This window comes from Carcharodon carcharias, chromosome 8 (genome assembly GCF_017639515.1).
Source record: "Carcharodon carcharias isolate sCarCar2 chromosome 8, sCarCar2.pri, whole genome shotgun sequence".
Classification (NCBI taxonomy): Eukaryota; Metazoa; Chordata; class Chondrichthyes; order Lamniformes; family Lamnidae; genus Carcharodon; species Carcharodon carcharias.
Window position 1 is genome coordinate 69091980 of NC_054474.1, and position 22471 is coordinate 69114450.

A 22471-nucleotide genomic window follows, 5' to 3' on the forward strand; every position below is an offset into this window, starting at 1 on the left:
CTTGTACCTCAAATAATGCTGCTAGTAATTAACTCAAGCAAGTTAACTAATTTAATCCTGACCTTATAAGACCATGAAGACAACACTTCAACTTGTGACGACAGTGTTTCTTTCAATTGAAAGTAAGTATCTTCATTAAAGGCATGCCCTTTTTTCCCCTTAATTTTATGCTGTTAGTTCCTGTATGTTAGTACTTGGCGGAGGTAAGATAAGATCTGAGCAGAATTGTGGATTCAGCCACTACAATGGTTTCTCCAGAAATGTGTAATTTTGTACTTCAGTACTATTTCTGTGTGGAGAGGATAAGTCGCTGAAAGGTGAATCTGGTTATTTCCTGCCTTGTGTGGTCATATTCTTTCTTGGAGCTTATTTGCTCCATATCCGTTTATAATAACAGCCTGCATTTACATAAAGCCACTAACATATGAAAACATCACTGGGGGCATCAGAGGGATGAGGACCATGATGGCAAGTGAAGAAGGAAAGATAAGGAGAGGTAAGAACACATTTGGCCAAAGGGGTGATTTTTAAAGTCGGACTTGAGAGGAAAAAAATAGGCTGGATGTGTTTTGGGACGAAATTGCAGACACTAAGATGTGGCCAGCTAGAGCTGGATGAATGCCAGAAGCAGAGGACTGGACGTTTCAAGAGCAGAGAGTAAAGGTGTAGGAGGTTATGGAGAGGGAGACCATGGTCTGATTTTTAAGACCGGGGCAAGAATTTTAAATTTAAGGCTTTAAGCGGAATAGGGACCAATGCAGATCAATGAGGCCAAGGGTGAATGAATAAGAGCAAAGGAGTTCTGAATGAGGTAACTCTTTCGAGTACAATCCCGTTTCCATCTGTTCCTATTCAGATGAAGTTACATTGTTTCATAGTTTGCCATTGTGAGATTTGAACTCTTGATCTTGGGGTTACAAGCCCAGTAACATAACCACTTGGCTACAGGATGGGAGGCTGACTAATTGAGCTAAGGTGACAAAAGCATGTATGAATGCTTCAGTGATAGATGGGCTGAGGTAGGGGCAGAGCTCACGCCAGGCAATGTTACTGAGGTGGAAATGGGCAATTTTTCTGATGGGGTGAGAATGTAATTGGAAATTCAACTCTGTATTGGGGAAGGAGTTTATGGGGATTGAAGATAATAGCTGATTTTCCTAATATTTAACTGGAGGAATAACTCCCATTCTTTTGCCACTTAATTGAGTGCTAGATGTGTACTGGTTGATTTGAAAGTTGCACCTTTGTTTTATGATCTTAGTTACTTGCATCAGAAATAAAAAAGGTTGCTCAATGGAATGAACAGGTGAGATCGTGTACACTTTGAGCCTACACTGAACAACGGTTGTAAATAGCAAATTTTACCAAGCTGTATGATGGAACTATCCTGAAGTATGTGGAGTACAAATCTCAATAAAAGTGAGCATTATTGCGCAGTCAGGTAGTGTAAGTTTTTACAATTGGAGCTTTTTGCCCAATCTTCATTGCATGGTTACTCTGAATGATTGTGTAATATAGTTACACTTTGAGCAGTGCAATGTAATGTTGATTGTTAGCACAGGATTTATAAATGACCCGAAATATAGGTCAAGAATATGATAAGTAGGTATGAACTGATGAGCTACTGCACTGGGGAAAATAGTGTTAACTTTTCTAAACCGTTAATTTGTTCAGTGGCAGAATTGCTGTTCATTACATGTTTCAGGCAATGCCATGATTTTCATATGGTGAGGTTGTGCCAGAGAATGGTTACAGCTGGGATTTTTGATCAATTGGGAAACTCCAATAACAGTGAGTGTTTTATTACAATAAAGTAGATGCCAGGAGTCATGTATTCCATTGATACAAGAACTGTGAATTGTTGGTCTTTAGTCTGTACCTGCATAAATCTAACTGGCATAACCATGGGCTGGTATGAGATATAGAAACCTGTTATTACATTTGTATGTGGACTGTCGGAACATCATGATGTATGGCTTCAAGTCACTTAAATTCAGGGCAGAGTATCTGAGTAAAGAATTATACTGTGTCAAGATCCAGTTAGGGACCAATAATGTTTTGTTTAAAGTAGACAAAGTTTGAGATTCAAAACACTTGCTGAGTGAATAAGGCCACAAGATTCCACAGGTTTTAAACAAACAAAAGCAAACTTTACTATCTAAGGCCAGAAATATGAAACAATTTACAAGAACTTTCTTCTTAACCCTGAATGTTAGAGTGTATGGGGCACATGTGAATTAACAGGCAAACTGAGGTCGAACACACAACACTGCACAATAAATGGCAAATGCAACCAAGCCAAAGGATTTCTCAACAACCCACCTAGATATCAGTAAATACTTTGATTCAACCATCTCACTGAAACTCTGTCTGTCTCACGAGGGATCTCAGTTTTCATCTTAAAAGATCTCACCTTGGAATTCTCGCTAAAAGTTGCTCCAACTCGGGCAGCTTCAACAATGGCCCAAATTGCAGTGTTTCAATCTCGTCTCTCGAGATTCTGTTCCCCAGGATTCATGAGGAGCCACTCAAGCACCAACCCACAAGCACAGCTTCAGCTCTTCAGTGCCACCAAACAATACACTACTCCAATATACTGCTCCAAAGGGCTACCTTTGCCCCAACGGCCTGCAGAATGGAGTCACCAACCTTCGACAGCCTCCTTGGATCTCCTCAAGGGCTTTTCCTGAGCCCTTTTCAATTACCAAACCCAGCATCAATAATGCCACCTCGCAGGGTGTCAGCCTCATCTCCTGAGATTCTTTTCCCCTGGATTCCAGAGTATGCACCCAAGTGTCAAAACACAAGCACAACTTCAGCTCTTTAGCTGCACTGAGCAGAACACTACTGCTCTAAAGGGGTACTTTTGTCCAAATGGCCTGCAGCATGGAGTCACCAACCTTTGGCTGCATTCTTCACTTAAAGTTTGCTCCCCGCAGCCCTCTTTCTGTTCGGAGCCTGTTTCTCTGCTCCTCTCTTTTTCACTGAATTGGGACCTTTTCCTGTCCCTGACCCCTCTCGGGGTCTGTTATTTTGGGATATCTCCCTGTCTCCTGCCTTGTTGGCAAAGACAGTCACTCCCATTCACCTGACCTAAGCTTTCGCACCATTTTTCTTTCTGCATAGGAACTCCGAGCCCAAAGAACGTGAAAATATAGATCTGAACATATGCAGCCCGCTCCAGGTCTGCGAATGTGCAGAAGCTCTGAGGTCCATTGGGAGTTGAACTTCCTGACCTCTGCTCTCAATGAGGTAAGTATGGTTTTCATAACAACTGGAAGCATTAACCTGCTTTTTCTTTCAGACACTGTGGTGGACTTCTATATTTCTACCATTTTCTGTTTTGAAACAGCTGGAAGCATTAACCTGCTTTTCCTTTCAGACACTGTGGTGGACTTCTATATTTCTACCATTTTCTGTTTTGATTTCATGAGTTTAATGCAAACATTTTGACTGGGGAGTGATTCATGGCAAGGGGGGTGGCCACAGAAGTGGAAAAGCTAACTTTGGTTGATGGCAGATGGTGAAATTTGAATTCAGTGAAAATCTGGAATTAAAAGTTTAATGATGACCATAAACCATTGTTGATTGCTGTAAAAACCCATCAGTTCACTAATTTCCTTTAGGGAAGGAAATCTGCTGTCCTCACCTGATCTGGCCCACATGTGACTCCAGATCTGCACTAATGGCCTAGCAAGCCACTCAGTTGTGTCAAACTGCTAAAAGGTCAATAAAAAGGAATGAAACCCAATGGACCACCCGCATCGACTTAGACACCAGAAACAACAATGGCAAACCCAGCCCTGTTGACTCTGCAAAAGTCCCCTTTACTAACATCTGAGGGCTTGTGCCAAAATTGGGAGAGCTGTGGCTCAAGACTAGTCAAGCAGCAGCCTGACATTGTCACACTTACATAATCATACCTTACAGATCACCGTCCCTGGATATGTCCAGTCCCACTGGCAGGACAGACCCAGTGGAGATTGTGGCACAATCGTATGGAGTTGGGAGGGAGTTGCCCTGGGAGTGCTCAACATTGACTCCAGCCCCTAAGTAGTTCCATGGCATCAGGTCAAACATGGGCAAGGAAGCCTCCTGCCTGTTACCAGGTACTGCACCCACCAGGCATACCTAAAAATGAGGTGTCAACCTGGTGAAGCTACAACACAGGACTACTTAAGTGCCAGGCAGCATAAGCAGCAAGTGATAGAGTTAAGTGATTCCACAAACAATGGATCAGATCCAAGCTCTGCAGTCCTGCCACATCCAGTCGTGAATGGTGGTGGACAATTGAATAGCTTACTAGAGTAGGAGGCTCCAAAAATTATCCCTATCCTCAATGATAGAGAAGCCCAGCACATCAATGCAAAAGATAAAGCTGAAGCATTCACAACAATTTTCATGTGCCATGTGGTTGATCCATCTCGGCCTCCTCTGGAGGTCCCCAGCATCACAGATGCCAGTCTTCAGCCAATTCGATTCACTCCATGTGATATCAAGAAACGGCTGAAGGCACTGGATGCTGCAAAGACTATGGGTCCTGACAATATCCTGGCATTAGCACTGAAGACATGCGCTTTAGAACTTGCTGCGCCCCTAGCCAAGCTATTGCAGTACAACTTCAAAACTAGCATCTACTTGGCAATGTGGAAAATTGCCCAGGTATGTCCTGTACAGAAAAAGCAGGACAAATCCAACCCGGCCAGTTACTGCCTCATCAATCTACTCTCGATTATCAGTAAAGTGATGGAAGGGGTCATGAATAGTGCTATCAAGCGGCATTTGCTTAACAATAACCTGCTTACTGACGTTCAGTTTGGGTTCCACCAGGGTCACTCAGCTTCTGACCTTTGTACTCCAGAGGTGCGGTGAGAGTGACTGCACAGCAGCATTTGACCAAGTGTGGCACCAAGGAGCTCTAGCAAAACTGGAGTCAGTGGGAATCTGGGCAAACTCTCTGCAGATTAGAGTCATACCTAGCACAAAGGAAGATGGTTGTGGATGTTCGAGGTCAGCCATCTCCGCTCCAGGATATCACTCAGGACAGTGTCATCGGCCCACCCATCTTCAGCTGCTTCATCAAAGGCCTTCCTTCCATTATGAGGTCAGAATTGGGGATATTCATTGATGATTGTACAATGTTCACCATTCGCGACTCCTCAGATACTGAAGCAGTCTATGTCCAAATGCAGCAAGACCTGGACAATATCCAGGCTGGGGCTGACAAGTGGCAAGTAACATTTGCACCACAAAAGTGCCAGGCAATGACCATCGCCAACAAGTGAGAGTCTAACCTTTGCCCCTTGACATTCAATGGCGTTACCATCACTGAATCCCCCACTATCAACATCCTGGGGGGCAAGGGGGGTTACCATTGACCAGAAAGTGAACTGGACTACCCATATAGATACTGTGGCTACAAAAGCAGGTCAGAGGCCAGGAATCCTGTGGTGAGTAACTCACCTCCTGACTCCCCAAATCTGTCCACCATCTACAAGGCACAAGTCAGGAGTGTGATGGAATACTCCCCACTTGCCTGGATGAGTGCAACTCCATCAACACTCAAGAAGCAGCCCACTTGATTGGCACCCCTTCCACAAACATTCACCCCCTCCACCACCGATGCACAGTAGCAGCAGTGTGTACCATCTACAAGATACACTGCAGGAACTCACCAAAGCTCTTTAGGCAACACCTTCCAAACCCACAACCACTGCCATCTAGCAGGACAAGGGCAGCTGACAAATGGAACACCACCACATGGAAGTTCCCCTCCAAGCCACTCACCATCCTAACTTGGAAATATATTGCCATTTCTTCACTGTCGCTGGGTCAAAATCCTGGAACTCCCTCCCTAACAGCACTGTGGGTATAACTACACCACATGGACTGCAGTGGTTCAAGAAGGCAGCTCACCACCTTCTCAAGGGCAATTAGGGATGGGTAATAAATGCTGGCCTAGCCAGCAATGCCCACATCCCATGAATGAATTAGAAAACTTGTTTATTTGGGTGTTCTGATGCCTCAGTCTATGTTGCTTTCCAAAATTTGACATTGTAATCAATCCTATAAAACGATGACTCGCTTATCACAGTCACCACATAGTACTCACGCTGAGCATTTCCTTGGGTATTAGTGACAGTAAAAATAAATAGCTGCTACTGGCTGTTTAGGGTCCACTAATTTGATCTGTAGCTCTTTTCCCAACCTGCTCCAGGTTTTGGCCTTTGTGACTTGTGCAGACTTTGCCCTGACATTGCCAAGCTCACAAAGTTCTGACTTTGTGCTAGCTGCACGTGTGAGTGCTTTAAAGTCAAAATTTTGGTATAAGCAGCACCAATTCAACAATTGAGTCAGATGACATAATAGAGTATAAAGAAATAATAAATCTGTTACATTATTGTCTGTATTAGAGCCCATGATAATTATAACGGAACATGAAATGTTGAACAGCAATGATATAGGCTTCTCTCTTCTGTAGAAGAGGTTGAGAATAATATCAGCTTCTCTTTCTCCTTACGCTTGCCAGAAATATATTGTGCCAGTACAATTTTGTTGGATTGTTTCCAGTGAGAGAAGCCTTGAAAGCTGTTTTCAGTGTCCCATTTGTAAGAATGTGCAGACTGCTACTTATAGTGCCAGTAGTTGCTGAAGGCCCCATGAGAGTTTTCAGCCTTCATTTAGATCAGGATTTCTGTTTCTTTTCCTGTGTGTGGACTGTTGCAGAGGCTGGGATCTGTTCAGGGTTTGGTCAGCCATGTTGATCTATTTTTAAAAAGGCAAAACATGCAGCAGTTCTATAATTTAATAGTGGTACAGGAGATAGACCAGTCTGATCGATGAGTGTGTACTGTTTCACAATTTCTATGGTTTCAATAAAGGAAGCTAAACACTCAAATTGCAGATTTTGCAGGTGTTCAATAAAAGTTGTAATGCCTTATTGCTTTTTTGTTGTGGTTACCTCTGTAGTGGTTTACTCAAAACCCCAGGCATGTTGGCAGTGTTTCTGTTGCTTAGCGATGGTTTAGGCTGGAGTTGTTCAGACAAATGGTCTATCTAGTTTTTAATCATAAGTTGGTATGGTTTAGGAACAGATTCAATAATTATTAAGGTAGATGCAGGCTCTTAAACAACCCAGTGTGTACTAACTAGTGTTATACAGTGATTCAGCTGAGGGCAGGGGAATTTAGTACTTTACTGACCTATTCTCACTAGCTACATCTGCCTTGTTGAGATAAGCCACACTATTGTACAAAGCAGTGGACGGGTAACTGATGCACTGAGGTGTTGCCTGTGAAGAGTGCAATCATTGAATTGAGGCTTGGTGTATAAAATTAAATAACTATGGAGTTTTCATTGTAAAAATGGAAACTTTTGAAATAGGCTGAGCAACTTTAATAATGACACCGAGCTTTTGCCTTTCACTTGTTCTAGTTGAGTACTATCCAGTTCTGATCAAGGTATTTTTTGATATAAAAAGAATGATTTGGGCAGCATAAAATAATTTAAAATATAAATTTATTGATCAAAATATTCAACTTTCTAAGTAATTAGAATACACTTGCTTTAAGTAATAGATTTAGTAATTGGGCTTGTTTGACTTTACAATGGAAGATAGCTCAGTTCTGTAATGATATTTTCACTTGTTTGTTTTGCTAGAGAGTACTGCAGATACTCAGTCTTCTGTTCACTAATCTTTTAAATTTTGAAAAGCCAAATGTTGTGTTAGAATTAGGGATAGGGCTGGCTGAAGGTAAATAGCCTTTAATTCAGTCTTCCTGTTCTGCCCTGTGTTTGTTTTACACTCTGCTTTGAATCTCAATTCTTCTCATTTGTTGTACTTAACTAATCTTTCCTCCAGCCATTGCAACAGGTTCTTCCTGCCTGACTTTTCCTTTGTTACTTTTTAAACTGCCCATATGAAAAACAACTGTGTGCAGCAGGTGGAATAACTACTTTGGCCAAATGTGGTCCAGTCTGTTTACTGCCTGTGCCTGTTAGCTGTAGATTGAAGCCTCCACAACTAATTGATACAGCTGAATAATTTTCTGTCAAAATGTGCAGGAACAATACTTTAGAAAACTTGTGAAATCCAGCCTTTAAGGTTCTCATTAAAAAACAGCTCCTTAAAGAAATTTGAATAAGTGAAAAGTTTCCTTTTCATTACTTCTAAAGCTTTCATTCAAAATTAGATAAACTTTAGTGTCGGACTTATTACCACTTCATATAATTTCCAATTAAAAAGTTACCTTAGCCCCAAATCAATATCTACAGTGAAGTTAAATATTGAAGCCCATGTATTAATTTGTTTATAGGATGTGGGTGTTGCTGGTTAGGCCAGCATTTATTGCCCGTCCCTAATTGTCCTTGAGATTGAATAGGAAGGGCCCATATTCTCTGGGTCTTAAAGAAAGGGAGGTAATCTCAATGAGATGCAAAATACTTCAATGTCTTGGCATTGTAGGTACTGACATGCTGTTTCCAATGGCTGAAGATATCATTTTGGGGGCCTGGTCTCAGGATAAGAGGTTGGCCATTTTGGATTGCTGAGAAATTTCTTCTTTCAGGATTGTGAATCTTTGGAATGCTCTAGTCCAGGGGGCTGTGGACTCCAAGTTGTTGAGTATATTCACAGTTGAGATCAATTTGGACTCTTAAGGGATTCAAGGAATATGGGGATCAGGCAGGAAAGTAAGATTGAGGTTGAGTATCAGACATTACCTTATTAAATGGTGGAGTAGGCATAAGGGGCTGTATGGCTTATTGCTCCTCTTTCTTATGTTCTTGTGTAAGTTGCAGGAATGGTTGGCACTATTTTGTGTTTTTAACAGAGAATATTTTTTGTCTTCAATCAGCATTAGCACCTGGCTTTAGGATCTTCAAATCCTATGTTGGAATAACTATGCATTGTCCACTGAAGTTGTACATTTTACCCAAGGCTGAAGTCTGCCTTAAGCTTTGCAGAAGGGCTCAATGTGACTGAAAAAATTCCTTAGCATCAGCAGAGGGAAGATCATATGACCAATAGCTGTGACCCAGTTGTATATTTCTTGGTGGGGAATAGCTCTATCCTTTTTGAATGCAGGGTTTGCATTCTGTTGAAAGACGTAGCAAAACACCTCGTTCAATCTAACACAGGTTCTCAATTTATTTGCACCTGAGGCTCAAGGATGTACACTGCTGCAAAGATTAAAGGTAAACCTGAAGATTGTAAACATTTTAGGAACCAATAAAGGATGACTAAAAGAATAATAGAGGGAGAAATTAGAGTATGAGAGAAAATTAGCAAGAAATATGAAAATAGACAGGAAGAGCTTCTACAATTTTATATGAAAAGGAAAAGAGTAGATAGATAATGTGCGTGTTGATCCCTTCAAGTATGAGACTGGGGAATATAATAAACTGAACCTCTCTAATCTGGAATGCTTGCGACCCAGGTATTTCTGGGTTTTGGAATAACGTTACAGTGCCCAACCACAAGTGTGTGATTATATGCTCCTATCACTGCTTGCTTGTCCCCCTCACACCTGAGACATAAAATTGTGACAGAACATTATAAAGCAGTGAAAAATAATGTTTTATTTATCCAGAAGAGTGATGAAATATTATAAAGCAGTAATATGTTACAAAGCTATTGATGGGGAGGTATAGTGACTCTACCACGGGAAAACACAAAACAGAATTACAGAATCAACAGGCCTAGATCCTACCTCATTAACCTTTATCGTTCATCTGTCACCCCGATTGCCCTTAAATAGCCGTTACCAAATTGTGGATTGTGACTGCCGATGGACTTGCAGAGATAACATTTGGAATCGTGGACTTTTTTTTGATTTCCTGTTGCTTGAGAATCTCATTATTTAAACAAATTGCTAGATTTTCCTGTTGTTTTTTAAACTGATATCAAATTTTAACACGAGTGTCCATCCAATTATTCACTTTAATATCTATTTTTCTTAAATTCATAAGTTATTCCTACAGTTATATGTTATACTGTAAGTTTGTATAGTAATAATATATTTGTACTGTAATAAGGGCTGGAGTACAGATCTTGGAATATGACAGAACTAAATGCCACAATCTGGTAGCTTGGCTTCAGTGGGCTAGAAAATGCATTTTTCAGCACTAAGGCTAACCGTTGACTGGGTTTCTTTCAAAGGTGCAAAATTTTATTGCATTTTTTACTGTTAACTTATCTGAAAAGCATGTCAGGCAAGGCATCTTTTTCCTGGTCTCATTCAGGTGCAGGGGATTCTAAAACTTTGCCTCTTGGTGGTCACATGAAGAATGTTGCAATGGGATAATTCCCATTACAAAAACAGAATTACCTGTAAAAACTTAGCAAGTCTGGCAGCATCGGCGGAGAAAAGAGTTGATGTTTCGAGTCCTCGTGACCCTTCAACAGAACTGATTGAATGTTAGAAGAGGGGTGAAATATAAGCTGGTTTAAGTGTGAGGGGTGTGTGGTTGTAGGGACAAGCAAGCAGTGATAGGAGCATATAATCAAAAGATGTCACAGACAATGGAACAAAGAAGTGTTGAAGGTGGTGATATTATCTAAACGAATGTGCTAATTAAGAATGGATGGCAGGACACTCAAGGTACAGCTCTAGTGGGGGTGGGGTGGAAAGGCTAACAGGGCATAAAAGATATAGATTTAAAAATAATGGAAATAGATGGGAAAAGAAAAATCAATATAAATTATTGGAAAAAAACAAAAGGAAGGGGGTAGAAACGGAAAGGAGGTGGGGATGGAGGAGGGAGTTCAAAATCTAAAGTTGTTGAATTCAATATTCAGTCTGGAAGGCTGCCTAGTCGGAAGATGAGGAGCTGTTCCTCCAGTTTGCATTGGGCTTCACTGGAACAATGCAGCAAGCCAAGGACAGACATGTGGGCAAGAGAGCAGGGTGGAATGTTAAAATGGCAAGCGACAGGGAGGTTTGGGTCTTTCTTGTGGACAGACCGCAGGTGTTCTGCAAAGCCCAGTTTACATTTGATCTTTCCAATGTAGAGGAGACTGCATTGGGAGCAACGAATGCAGTAGACTAAGTTGGGGGAAATGCAAGTGAAATGCTGCTTCACTTGAAAGGAGTGTTTGGGCCCTTGGACGGTGAGGAGAGAGGAAGTGAAGGGGCAGGTGTTGCATCTTTTGCGTGGGCATGGGGAGGTGCCATAGGTAGGGGTTGAGGAGTAGGGGTTGATGGTGGCGTGGACCAGGATGTCCCAGAGGGAACGATCCCTATGGAAAGCCACCAGGGGAGTGAGGGGAAGATATGTTTGGTGGTGGCATCATGCTGGAGTTAGCGGAAATGGCGGAGGATGATCCTTTGAATGCGGAGGCTGGTGGGGTGATAAGTGAGGACAAGGGGGACCCTATCATGTTTCTGGGAGGGAAGAGAAGGCGTGAGGGCGGATGTGCGGGAGATGGGCCGGACACGGTTGAGGGCCCTGTCAACGACCGTGGGTGGAAAACCTCGGTTAAGGAAGAAGGAGGACATGTGAGAGGAACTGTTTTTGAAGGTAGCATCATCAGAACAGATGCGACGGACTTTGGAGTTCCAGATTTGAGAGGCTGCATTATATTGGGAATAAGGAAATGGCAGAGACTTTGAACAAGTATTTTGTCTCTCTCTTCACAGTAGAATATCCAAAAACATCCCAAGAATAGTAGGAAATCAAGAGACAAAAGGAAGGGAGGAATTTAAAGCGAACGATCAGGATCACAAGAGAAAAGTTGCTGAGAAAACTAATGGGACTGAAAAATGTTTTAGATTGGGGGAGAGTGGATTTTAATTAAATAAGGCAGAATCTGGCCAAGGTAGACTGGGAACTTGTGGGGAAATCTACGGAAGAACAGTGGGGGGTGTTCAAAAAGGAAATGGGGAGGGTACAGGCTTAGCATGTTCCCTCTAGGGTGATAGGAAGGAGTAAATAGCCCAGAGAACCATGGATGACCAGAGATATTCAGGATACGATGAGAAGGAAAAGAGAGGCTTTTAGCAGGTACGAGGGAAGCAGATCAGCAGAGGCATTAGTGGAGTACAGACAGTGCAGGATGGAGCTTAAGAAAGCAATTAGGAGAGCGAAGAGGGGATATCGGAAAGCTCTGGCAGGTAAAAGCAGGGAAAATCCCAAAATATGATCTATCAATGATAAGTCTATCAATGGGAAGAGGATACCAGAGAACGAGTAGGGACCAAGGGGGCAATCTATGGGTGGAGCCAGAGGACATCGCTAGAGTGTTGAATGAATAGTTCATGTCCGTCTTCACCCAAGGGAATGAGGATGAAGGTATGGAACTCGGGGAGAGAGATTGTGAGGTTCTTAAGCAAATTGATATAGGGAGTGACAAGGTATTGGAGGTGTTGGCAGGCTTAAAAGTGGAACAAATCTCCTAGTCCAGATGATTTGTGTCCCAGACTGCTGAGGGAGGCAAGGGAGGAGATCGCAGGGGCTCTGACCCAAATTTTTAATTCCGCTCTGGCCACGGGGGAGGTGCCAGAGGTCTGGAGAACAGCTAATGTGGTTCCGCTATTTAAGAAGGGTTGTAGAGATAAGCCAGAGAGCTACAGGCCAGTGAATCTCACATCAGTGGTCGGGAAACTATTGGAGAAATTTCTGAAGGAGAGTATCTATCTCAACTTGGAGAGGCAAGATTTGATCAGGGATAGTCAGCATGGCTTTGTGAGAGGGAGGTCATGCCTAACAAATTTGATTGAATTTTTTTGAGGAGATGACCAGGTGTGTAGTTGAGGATAGTGTAGTTGATGTAGTTTATATGGATTTCAGCAAAGCCTTTGACAAGGTCCCACATGGGAGACTTATAAAGAAAACAAAGGCACATGAGATACAGGGTAATTTGATAAGGTAGATTCAAAATTGGCTTAGTTATGGGAGGCAGAGGGTGATGACAGAAGGATGCTTTAGTGACTGGAAGCCAGTGTTCAGTGGAGTACCACAGGGATCTGTGCTCAGCCCCCTATTATTTCTCATTTATATAAACGACATAGATGACTATGTGGGGGGTAGGATTAGTAAGTTTGCGGATGACACAAAGATTGGCCGGGTGGTTAACAGTGAGGTTGAGTGTCTTGGGCTACATGAAGATATAGACGGGATGGTCAAATGGGCAGATAAGTGGCAGATGGAATTTAACCCTGAAAAGAGTGAGGTGATACACTTTGGGAGGAGTAATTTGACAAGGAAGTATTCAATAAATGGGATGGCACTAGGAAGTTCTGAGGAACAAAGGGACCTTGGCATGTGTGTCCATAGATCTCTGAAGGCGGAGAGGCATGTTAGTGGGGTGGTGAAAAAGGCATATGGGGCACTTGCCTGTATCAGTCGAGGCATAGATTACAAAAGTAAGGAGATCATGTTGGAGTTGTATAGAATCTTGGTGAGGCTGCAGCTGGAGTACTGTCTGCCGTTCTGGTCGCCACATTATAGGAAGGATATGATTGCACTGGAGAGGGTGCAGAGGAGATTCACCAGGATGTTGCCTGTGATGAAACATTTAAGTTATGAAGCAAGGTTGTATAGACTTGAGTTGTTTTCGTTGGAGCAGAGAAGACTGAGGGGTGACCTGATCGAGGTGTACAAGATCATGAGGGGCATGGATAGGGAGCAGCTGTTCCCCTTAGTTGAAGGGTCAGTCACAAGGGGGCATAAGTTCAAGGTGAGGGGCAGGAGGTTTAGGGGGGAATGTGAGATAAAACTTTTTTACCCAGAGTGGTGACGGTCTGGAATGCACTGCCTGGGAGGGTGGTGGAGGCCTTACAGCCTTTAAAAAGTACCTGGATGAGCACTTGGCACATCATAACATTCAAGGCTATGGACCAAGTGCTGTAAATGAGATTAGGTAGGTAGGTCAGGTGTTTCTCACGTGTTGGTGCATCTTCGATGGGCCGAAGGGCCTCTTCTGCACTTTGATCCTGTAAAGGCTTACAAGTGCCCAGGGCCTGATGGCCTGCCTACTAGGGTCTTAAAAGAAAAGGCTGAAGAAATCGTAGAAGTATTGATTATAATTGACCAAAATTCCCTAGATTCTGGTAAGGCTGCAGCGGGTTGGAAAACCACAAGTAATACACCTATTCAAGAAAGGAGGGGGACTGAAAGAAAACTGCAGACTAGTTAGCCTAACATCTGTCATTGGCAAAAATGCTTAAATCCATTATTAAAGAGGTAGTAGTAGGACATTTAGAAAATTGTCATGCCCAGTAAAAGCATGTCAGAATCATAACTTTAAACATGGACTATTGTGAGGAACCTGTTTTTGGAAAAAATGAAGGACATTGAATTTTGGACATTCTCCCTCCTGAGTTATTTTTGAAAGTCTGTAAGATTAATTCGGGGCTGTGCATATGCTATTCTTCAAGAAACCACAGGTCAGCAAAGATGTCCAGTGAGGACACCTGCAGGGGGAAGATATACTTTGTATATCTAAGATAACAAAGAACTGCTGTTGTCAGGCTAAAGGCTCTTGCTGATTGGTTAAAAACACCTGGCCTAAGAGAAGTATTCTTTGAACATCTTAGTCTTTAAGACTCTGTCAGTGAGTGTGGGTTTGCCTTAGAAGCAAGCTGCAAGGAAAAGACCCTCTCTTTCCCTCTGGCCCATCTTTGTGTTATATGTAGTTTAGAGTCAGTTAAACTTTCCACAGAAACAGCTCATCAGAATAAATCTCTTTTTTGAGAGTTCACAAAACTGTGATAATTAAGAGTCATCAAGCACTGTTTCACCCAAAAATAGGTTTGAAAGAATTTTCAGAATTCTTTTGGATCAATAGCGTCTTGATCTTTTTGAATTATACCCTTTTAAAAGAAATGTTCCTATCCTCCAGATTTTGCAGGGGATTGTGTTTTGTGTATTTGTGTGAGAATGAATGGGGGTTTGAATATCTTTTTTTAAAAGGGAAAAACCATTACACTTCTAAACTACAACTTATGTGTTAACCAGCTAATAAACTTGTTTTTGAAGAGTAATTTGTTTTATAATCAATTTTTTTGTGTTCACTGAAAGAAGCCTGGTTAGAGTTTTTTATGCTGGGGGTAACAGTATCAAACGGTAACAGTTGCCCAGTTTTGTGGATGAATTAAACATTTAAAATATTACAACCTGTAGAGCTAGAATTAACTGCACCTCCTCCCACCTCGGTCCATAACACTATATTCAGTATAGAATCTTCTAAAATTGCCTCCTGTTAAAAATGGACATTAAAAAGGTGGCTAAGATGGCTGCCAAGAGTCAGGTGACTTTTGCAATTTGTGCACAGACTCCCTCAAGTCTCCAGAAAGTTCTTAATTGAATGACTATGGGTGGAATTGCCCCCTCCGCCTTGAGTAGACATACCAAGGCGAAAGCATTTGTGGAATTCAATCTTGTATTATCTGTGGATTTACCCAAAGCTCAGGTCCAGACTTCTTGGCCCCAAATTCGAAACTTAACAAAAGAGAGGTGCAGAAACCAGTTAATCATAACTAGACATGAATGGCCACCATCCATCTTCCATTGTGTTGCAGTGTCTTCTAGCTTCAATCATTCTGGGTGGACAATAGAAATATTCATATCATCGAAACTATCTTCAGATAACAAACCTTATAATCCCAAGAACCAGGGAGAAACCAGGTCAGTCTGCGAACAGCAACTGCAGAGACAGCAGCCGAAAAGGCAACCACAGAGACTTGCAATATCTTAAGAATCTCCCAGCCTATTCGTTTTCAAGTCCATCAGTATAGAAACTTGACTTCCTGGTAAGAAGACTTGTAACTAACTTCGTGGCCTGCTGAAAATCCATCTTTTCGAGGGTCTCCTTCCATAACCCTAACGTATCCTACGACATGGGCTATTGGAATCTACCTGGTCTACCCTTAAGGAGTGAAAATGCCTTTCCACCTGGTCTGCAATCCTAAAATGAGCCAAACACATGAATTATGAAATATTCTTTTGTTTATGACTTGTAAAGGTGCACTTTTCTTTGTAGCACTTTTTTCTTGAGAGTGTGTGCACGAATGCTGACTGAAAGACGTAGGATTTTTGGGGTGAATGTATGAATAAATAATCTTCATTTAAACCCATGAAAGCTTGCTGCTGGTTAATCAAATTAACCATACACTCAGGTTAAGAAACACACATACCGATCTTTTCAAAACACACTGATTATGGACAGTAAGAGAAAAGAATTAGGGTTTCAGTTCTCTCTCATCTCTGTCTGTAACAAAAATCATAATATAATCAGGCCAAGTCAGCATGATTTTATGAAAAGGAAATAATGTTTGGCAGATTTATTATTTTTTGAGGATGTAGCAAGCATGGTGGATAAAGAGGAACAAGTTAATATAGTACATTTGGATTTCCAAAAGGCATTCAGTAAAGTGCCACACAAAAGGTTAATGCACAAGATGAGAGCATATGGTGCTGGGGCTGATATATTAACATAGATAGAGAATTGGCTAATTAACAGGAAACAGTCGGAATGAATGGATAATTTTCAGTTCGGCAAAATGTAACTAATGGAGCATCAAAGGTTTTATGCTGGATTCTCCATCATTTGTGATTTATATGGGTAAAGAGACCGACTGTATTGTAGTTACATTTGCTGACAGTACAAAGATAGGTAGGAAAGCAAGTTGTGAGGAGGATACAAAGAGTTTGAAAAAGGATATGGATGAGTTAAGTGAGTGGGCAAAAATTTGGCAGCTGGAATATTAAGGTAGGAAAATGTAAGGTTGTTCACTTCAGTGGGAAGAATAGAAAAGCAGAATATTACTTAACTGAAGAGAGACTGCAAAATTCTGCAGGATAGAATGAACTTTTACATGAATCACAATATGAGCATGCAGCTACAGCAAGTAATTAGGAAGGCAAATGTGGTGTTGACTTTTTTTGCAAGGGAGATAAAGTATAAAAATAGACAAGTCTTGCTACAACTGTACAGCATATTGGTGAGACCACACCTAGAGTACTGTGTACAGTTTTGGTCTCCTTACTGAAGGGAGGATGCATTGGAAGAAGTTTGGAGAAGGCTCACTCGGCTGATTCCTGAGATGAAAGGGTTGTCATATGAGGAAAGGTTGAGCATGTGGGGCTATGCAGTAATTCCCCGCTTAATGCCAATTCACTTGAAGTTGTTTCACTTATCTAAAGAAATTAAAGAGGTGTCTTATGTCTTTGACGTTGCCAATTTCACTTCAACATCATTTGCTACAGACTTACTCTTCCGTGGCCTGTCTGCTCTCATGATTATTCTCGCAGTGCTCCCAGCCTCACCCATCTCCCGGCCCAGCCCCCCTGCCCGCCCTTAGCTTGATCCTCAGGGTGCGTTCTTTAGCGATTTTTGATTTCTTGCTCCCCTGCTGGCTTCACTTCTGAACTCGCTCTGAAGCCCTGTGTTCCACCTAGTGGCAAAAGTTGGTCAGTGCAGCTAGTGCTGAGACTTCAGCTGCTACCTGCATGAACCATAGTCTGCCACTAGATAGTGTACCGAGGTGAATACTGTAATTTTTTAAACAATCTAATTATATATTGTATTTTTATATTTAATGATGTATTTTTGTTTTGCAAGTTATTGCAGCTAGGAATGCATAATTCCACACATCTATGGTACAGTATTTCAACTTGTACATCGGTGTTTCCAGACAAGACATGCCTGAAGGAACTTAACTCTGGCTTTAACATTTTTTCCTATGGGAACCTTTGATTCACTTAAAGTACTTTCACTTAAAGTTGCAATGTTATGGAACACAGCCACAACTTTAAGTGAGGACTTCATGGTACTCATTGGAGTTTTGAAGAATGAGAGGTGATCCTATTGAAACATAAAAGATTTTGAGGGGGCTTGACAAGATAGATGCTAAGAAGATATTTCCCCTCATGAAGGGTACAGTTTAAAGATGAGGGATGTCCTATTTAAGTCAGAGGTGAGAGTGTCGTTAGTCTTTGAAAATCTCTTCCACAGAGAGCAGTGGAGGCTGGGTCACTGAATATATTCAAGGCTGAGTTACACACCTTTGATCCAAAGGGGAGTCAAGGGTAATGGGCGCAAGTAGAAAAGTGGCGTTAATATCACAATCGGTCAGCTATGATCTTGCTCAGTGGTGGAGCAGATTCGATGGCCCAGATGCCTACTGCTCCTACTTTGTATGATCTTATGATTTGCTTTCCAGTAGTTATAATTAAAATTTGATTTTAATTTAATGACAGAAGCTGAAAGTGATACAAAGGCACACAGCATGTAGCTTGATGTTCAGCCTCACAGTGGTTCCGCCCTCCATTGATCTTAATTTCCAGGAACTGGAGTAATACTCCCAAATACCATTAAGCACATTCTTTGCAAAGTAATTCAAACGTTTTCTTTTACCTCTTGTTACTTGCTCCAGTTTCTGACAATTGCTGTTTGTTTGGCCCTCAGCTTCAGTCAGTACCTGGATTGACATCAGCACTTTGCCAGCACATTTATGGCTGATTTGACATGGTGGGGGACTGTACATGCTTTTCGCCCATCTTGGTCAGGCCGAGGGGTCTCAAACATTTGTACAAGTCTATGGGCACGTTGGGACTGCAAATAACCCAGGTTCAGGCTGCGTGAACTTGCATACGAGCTGCACTGTAACAGGCCGAGATACCCCTGACTGCTGCCTTCCTATCCCTTAACCCTATTGTTGCTCTGAGCTGTTTTCCCACTGCTCTGCCTTCCCATTTTAAAAACAAAGGGCATTGTTGCCAGTCAGTGATAAGTGGCGGTTTAGGGTGGAGGACCTTGTCAGCAGGGATCTTATTTTTGGTGGACCCCTTGAAACCTTCTCACGGACCCCTGATCTAACATTCTAAATATGCTCCTGTTGTGGCTGTTCAGTCGTCTTAGAAGTACAAGACAAAACAAATAGTTTTGAATATTGTTTGACATACCTTTATGTGACATCTTGGGATGTTTTTTCAAATTAAAGCAAGTGAAAATTGATTTCAATTCAGATCAGTGTAAATGGTGAGTTAGTAGATCAGGTCATTCAAACCATTAACTTTCTGCCTGTAAAATAGATGGAAAAATGCAATTGAGGAAACAATTGAGGTTTCCCTTTTTTCCAGTCCTACTCGGGGGCTGACTTAAGTTTTACAAAAGCAAAATACATCAGATGCTGGATATCTGAAATGAAAAGAAAAATATCGAAAATGTTCAACAGGACGGGCAGCAGCTGTGGAGAGAGAAACATTTAATGTTTCAATCTGGCCTATCACCAGAACTTACTTTCTGTTCATTCTGATAAAGGGTTGCAACCAAAATGTTAGCTTGTCTTTGCTGGCTATTTATTTCCTACATTTCTGTCTGCCTTAGGTTTCCATCACTCTGTAATTAACTGGTTGACATGCATCCTTTGAAAGTGGATATATTTTTCTATTCAATATTAGCCTAATTGGTGTTCATCACTCAACAAATCTAAAAATACAGTGGTTGAAATTAAATTTGGATTGTAACATCACTCTGAATCACTTTGTGTTGCAGGTGTATATTGAATTTGATGATTCACGGTGGAAAAAGCAAGCCTGGGTAAAAGTTTACGCTGAAGACGTCCTTGTTTTCCTTGTAGAACATACTCTGGTGTGGGCCCCGCGGAAAGATTCAGTATTCTTACCAGGAGGAAGGGTGAATGCTAGCCAATGGCCTGCTTTGGTAAGAAAAATCTTGCCATTTCTGCAGTTCAGTGTAAAGTGTCTAGTATTAGATGTTCACTGCACTTTTTTTAACCCACTTGATCTGTTCCTAATGAATGCATTCTTTGTCTAAATCGCTGAAACCTGGGTGAGATTATGACTTCCAGTCAGTAGAGCTGAAGTGTATCAAATCAATTGAAGCTAGACCTGATTTGCTTGCATCGAATGAGATTTCATGTCAGCAATTAGTAAACTTTTTTTGTTACATTAAAGTTATAATCTGCTCTGAATAGACTAAAGAAATTACATTATTTGTACGTATGTTGCTCAATTATAACATGTATGAATAGAATAGGTAATGTGAAATCCCACTCTCTGCTGTAGTTCGCATGGATAATAAAGAACTCTATTATTATTCTTAACTATTATTGTTGTCCTCCAAGCAAACTGTGTCACCTTCTTCACTGGTTCTGCTTTTAGATGTGTTCTGTTTAGCATAATTTCTATTTATTGCTGAAAAAAAGACATGTCGCCAAAACTTTTCATCTTGCATTCATTAGGACAAACGCACTAATGCTAAATTTCAAATGATCGCAACAATTTATACTACAAGAGAAAATGGAGCTGATTGTTTGGCAAGTTGCCCCTGGCCGAGGCACTGCCTACAAGAAAGCAATTGGGAACTATAGGCTCCCCAAGCTCCCGGGTAATTCAGAAAAGGCACTGTGCTTGAACATATTCCTTTTGTTTGCAAAAAATGGGTCCCTGAGTGTGAATGTATGTGTATTTGTATGATTTCCATTGCAGTCTTAGGCCTTAAAATGTGACAACAGGTACAGTAATTGTGGATGCTTACTTTATGTATGTGGGCTATAGCCAACAAGTCCAGAGGCTGGGTGAATGAGTTTGCTATGTATCTGGAAATATATCTTCTCATTAGTTTGTCCTGATTTTAATTGCAACGGCTAATGGTATTACTGTGATTACTGTTTGCAAGAATGACTAGTCTGTCTGTCCTTCCCTCAGTAACTAAGTATGTTTGTGTTTATTTCTAGTGGTTTCTTGGAATCTGTTTGCAAACTCTGAAATTAAGTGAAGACCAGGCTCATAACACAAAATTATTAATCTGTTAGATCACTGTGTACTCTATATAGTCCCCTTTTTTGTGATGTGATATGTAATTAATTTTTTTTTTGCTTTGTATTTGCAGACTTATAAAGCACTGGTAGATAAAATTGGGTTGGGCTCCATCGTTCCAGTTGAGTTCTTTGGTGACAGGGTCACGAATTTTTCTGCTGATGGTGCTGCTCTTCGACTATTTAAAGTAATTTATTTTTGTTTCATTTAGTATTTTTGCTATGTGTAACTTTTTTCCAGAAAGTAATCAAGTTCACTTAAGCCTATAGCTTTGAATAGTTTTCTTGCTAAGTTCCTTCAATCTTCCAATACCTTGAATGCGTGGATCGTAGTTTTGGAATTTAAGCTTATTCCATATATTAGAAAAAAATAGTTGTGTAGGAATTGGCTGTAAAACTGAGAGCCATCAACCAGTATAGGTTTTGTTGGCTCCTCTTTACCTGCACTCATGACAGTTGTACTACAAATTGGAATGTGGGTTTCAATTTTGAACTTGCCCTGATCGCCTGTATGTTTATGTAACCAGTTTGGAGAATATAATAACCTGTACTTTAAAATACTAATCTGAACAGTTATTTCAGTGTAATTGAAACGAGTATAATGTGCTTATTTTGAGAGTTCTCTGTTATTACTTAAAATTGTACTGTCCCAAGACTGGCTTTTGTCTTTTCCAATTCAATAAGATGCAACCCATGGAAAATCTTGTATTCAGCAACCTGTTCTGATTTGTACTATTTTCACTGAATAGAGGAGGGGAGAGAGTCTTGACTTTCACATTTGCATCTTGCATACTATGATGCTGTTGCTGTTCAGATAGAAGTGTTTGAATTCTTGGGAATGGAGGAGTACAAGGCTCTCTCTTTGTTTGAAGAATCAATGAAGATTGTGCAGAGTGCTTTTCCTTACAAATGCTGGAAATCCTATTGGAGTGCAAAGGTTGCCGTCAATGTAACTAAATATTTCATTAATTCACACATAGGTCCGCCCCTTTTTAGATGCAGAAGTTTATTTGTGCACAATTGCTTCCTCTTCTGCAGTGTCCTTTGCAAACACAGCTCTCCTTAACATTGAAAATATTTCATTAATTCACACATGGGTTCACCCATTTTTAGATGCAGAAGTTTATTTATGCACAATTGCTTCCTCTTCTGCAATTAAAATCTTAAAATGCAGTACACATGAAAAGCTAAGGCAGGAGAGGCACACCTATGGGGAAGGAACAAGGAGGAGGAACAAATTGTAAATACAGCTTGCGTTTCAGGCCTGACACTAGAACAAAAACTACTGGCAGCACACAGTATAGCCATCAGTTCCGAACAGAGGAAGAAGTGGTACAGGCCCACCTGATCATTATTCTGACAGAGTGCCTACATGCCAAAGATTAACCCTGTTGCCCTTCCTCTTTCCCAGGCTGACAGAAATCACCAGCATCCCCTCTAATGGAGAAAATATCTTAGAGCTCAAGTCTGAAAACAGTGTTCAATTCACAGGATTGCAGAGTGCTGAGGAGAAATCGATCAAGCAGTTTCCCTTGAGCTTGATTGGCACAGTGAAAGAAGTTAATGGTCATGTGGTCAGAATGGCATTGGAATGGTAGGGTTGGCCTTAAACATATAAGCAATAGGGAGCTCAGAATCACACTAATGTACGTTTGATCTGTCCAATGTGAACGAGATTACACTGCAAA

General features: G+C 41.2%; 1 protein-coding gene across 1 annotated transcript in view; it reads left to right on the forward strand.

Annotated features, from left to right (window-relative positions):
- Positions 1 to 22471, forward strand: part of LOC121280927 (lysine-specific demethylase 3B-like) — a 143513-nt gene that overhangs the window by 16298 nt on the left and 104744 nt on the right. The window contains exons 2-3 of the mRNA XM_041193355.1: positions 19499 to 19666; positions 20858 to 20971. Coding sequence (XP_041049289.1) covers positions 19499 to 19666; positions 20858 to 20971 — 282 coding nt within the window. The remainder of the gene's footprint in view (positions 1 to 19498; positions 19667 to 20857; positions 20972 to 22471) is intronic.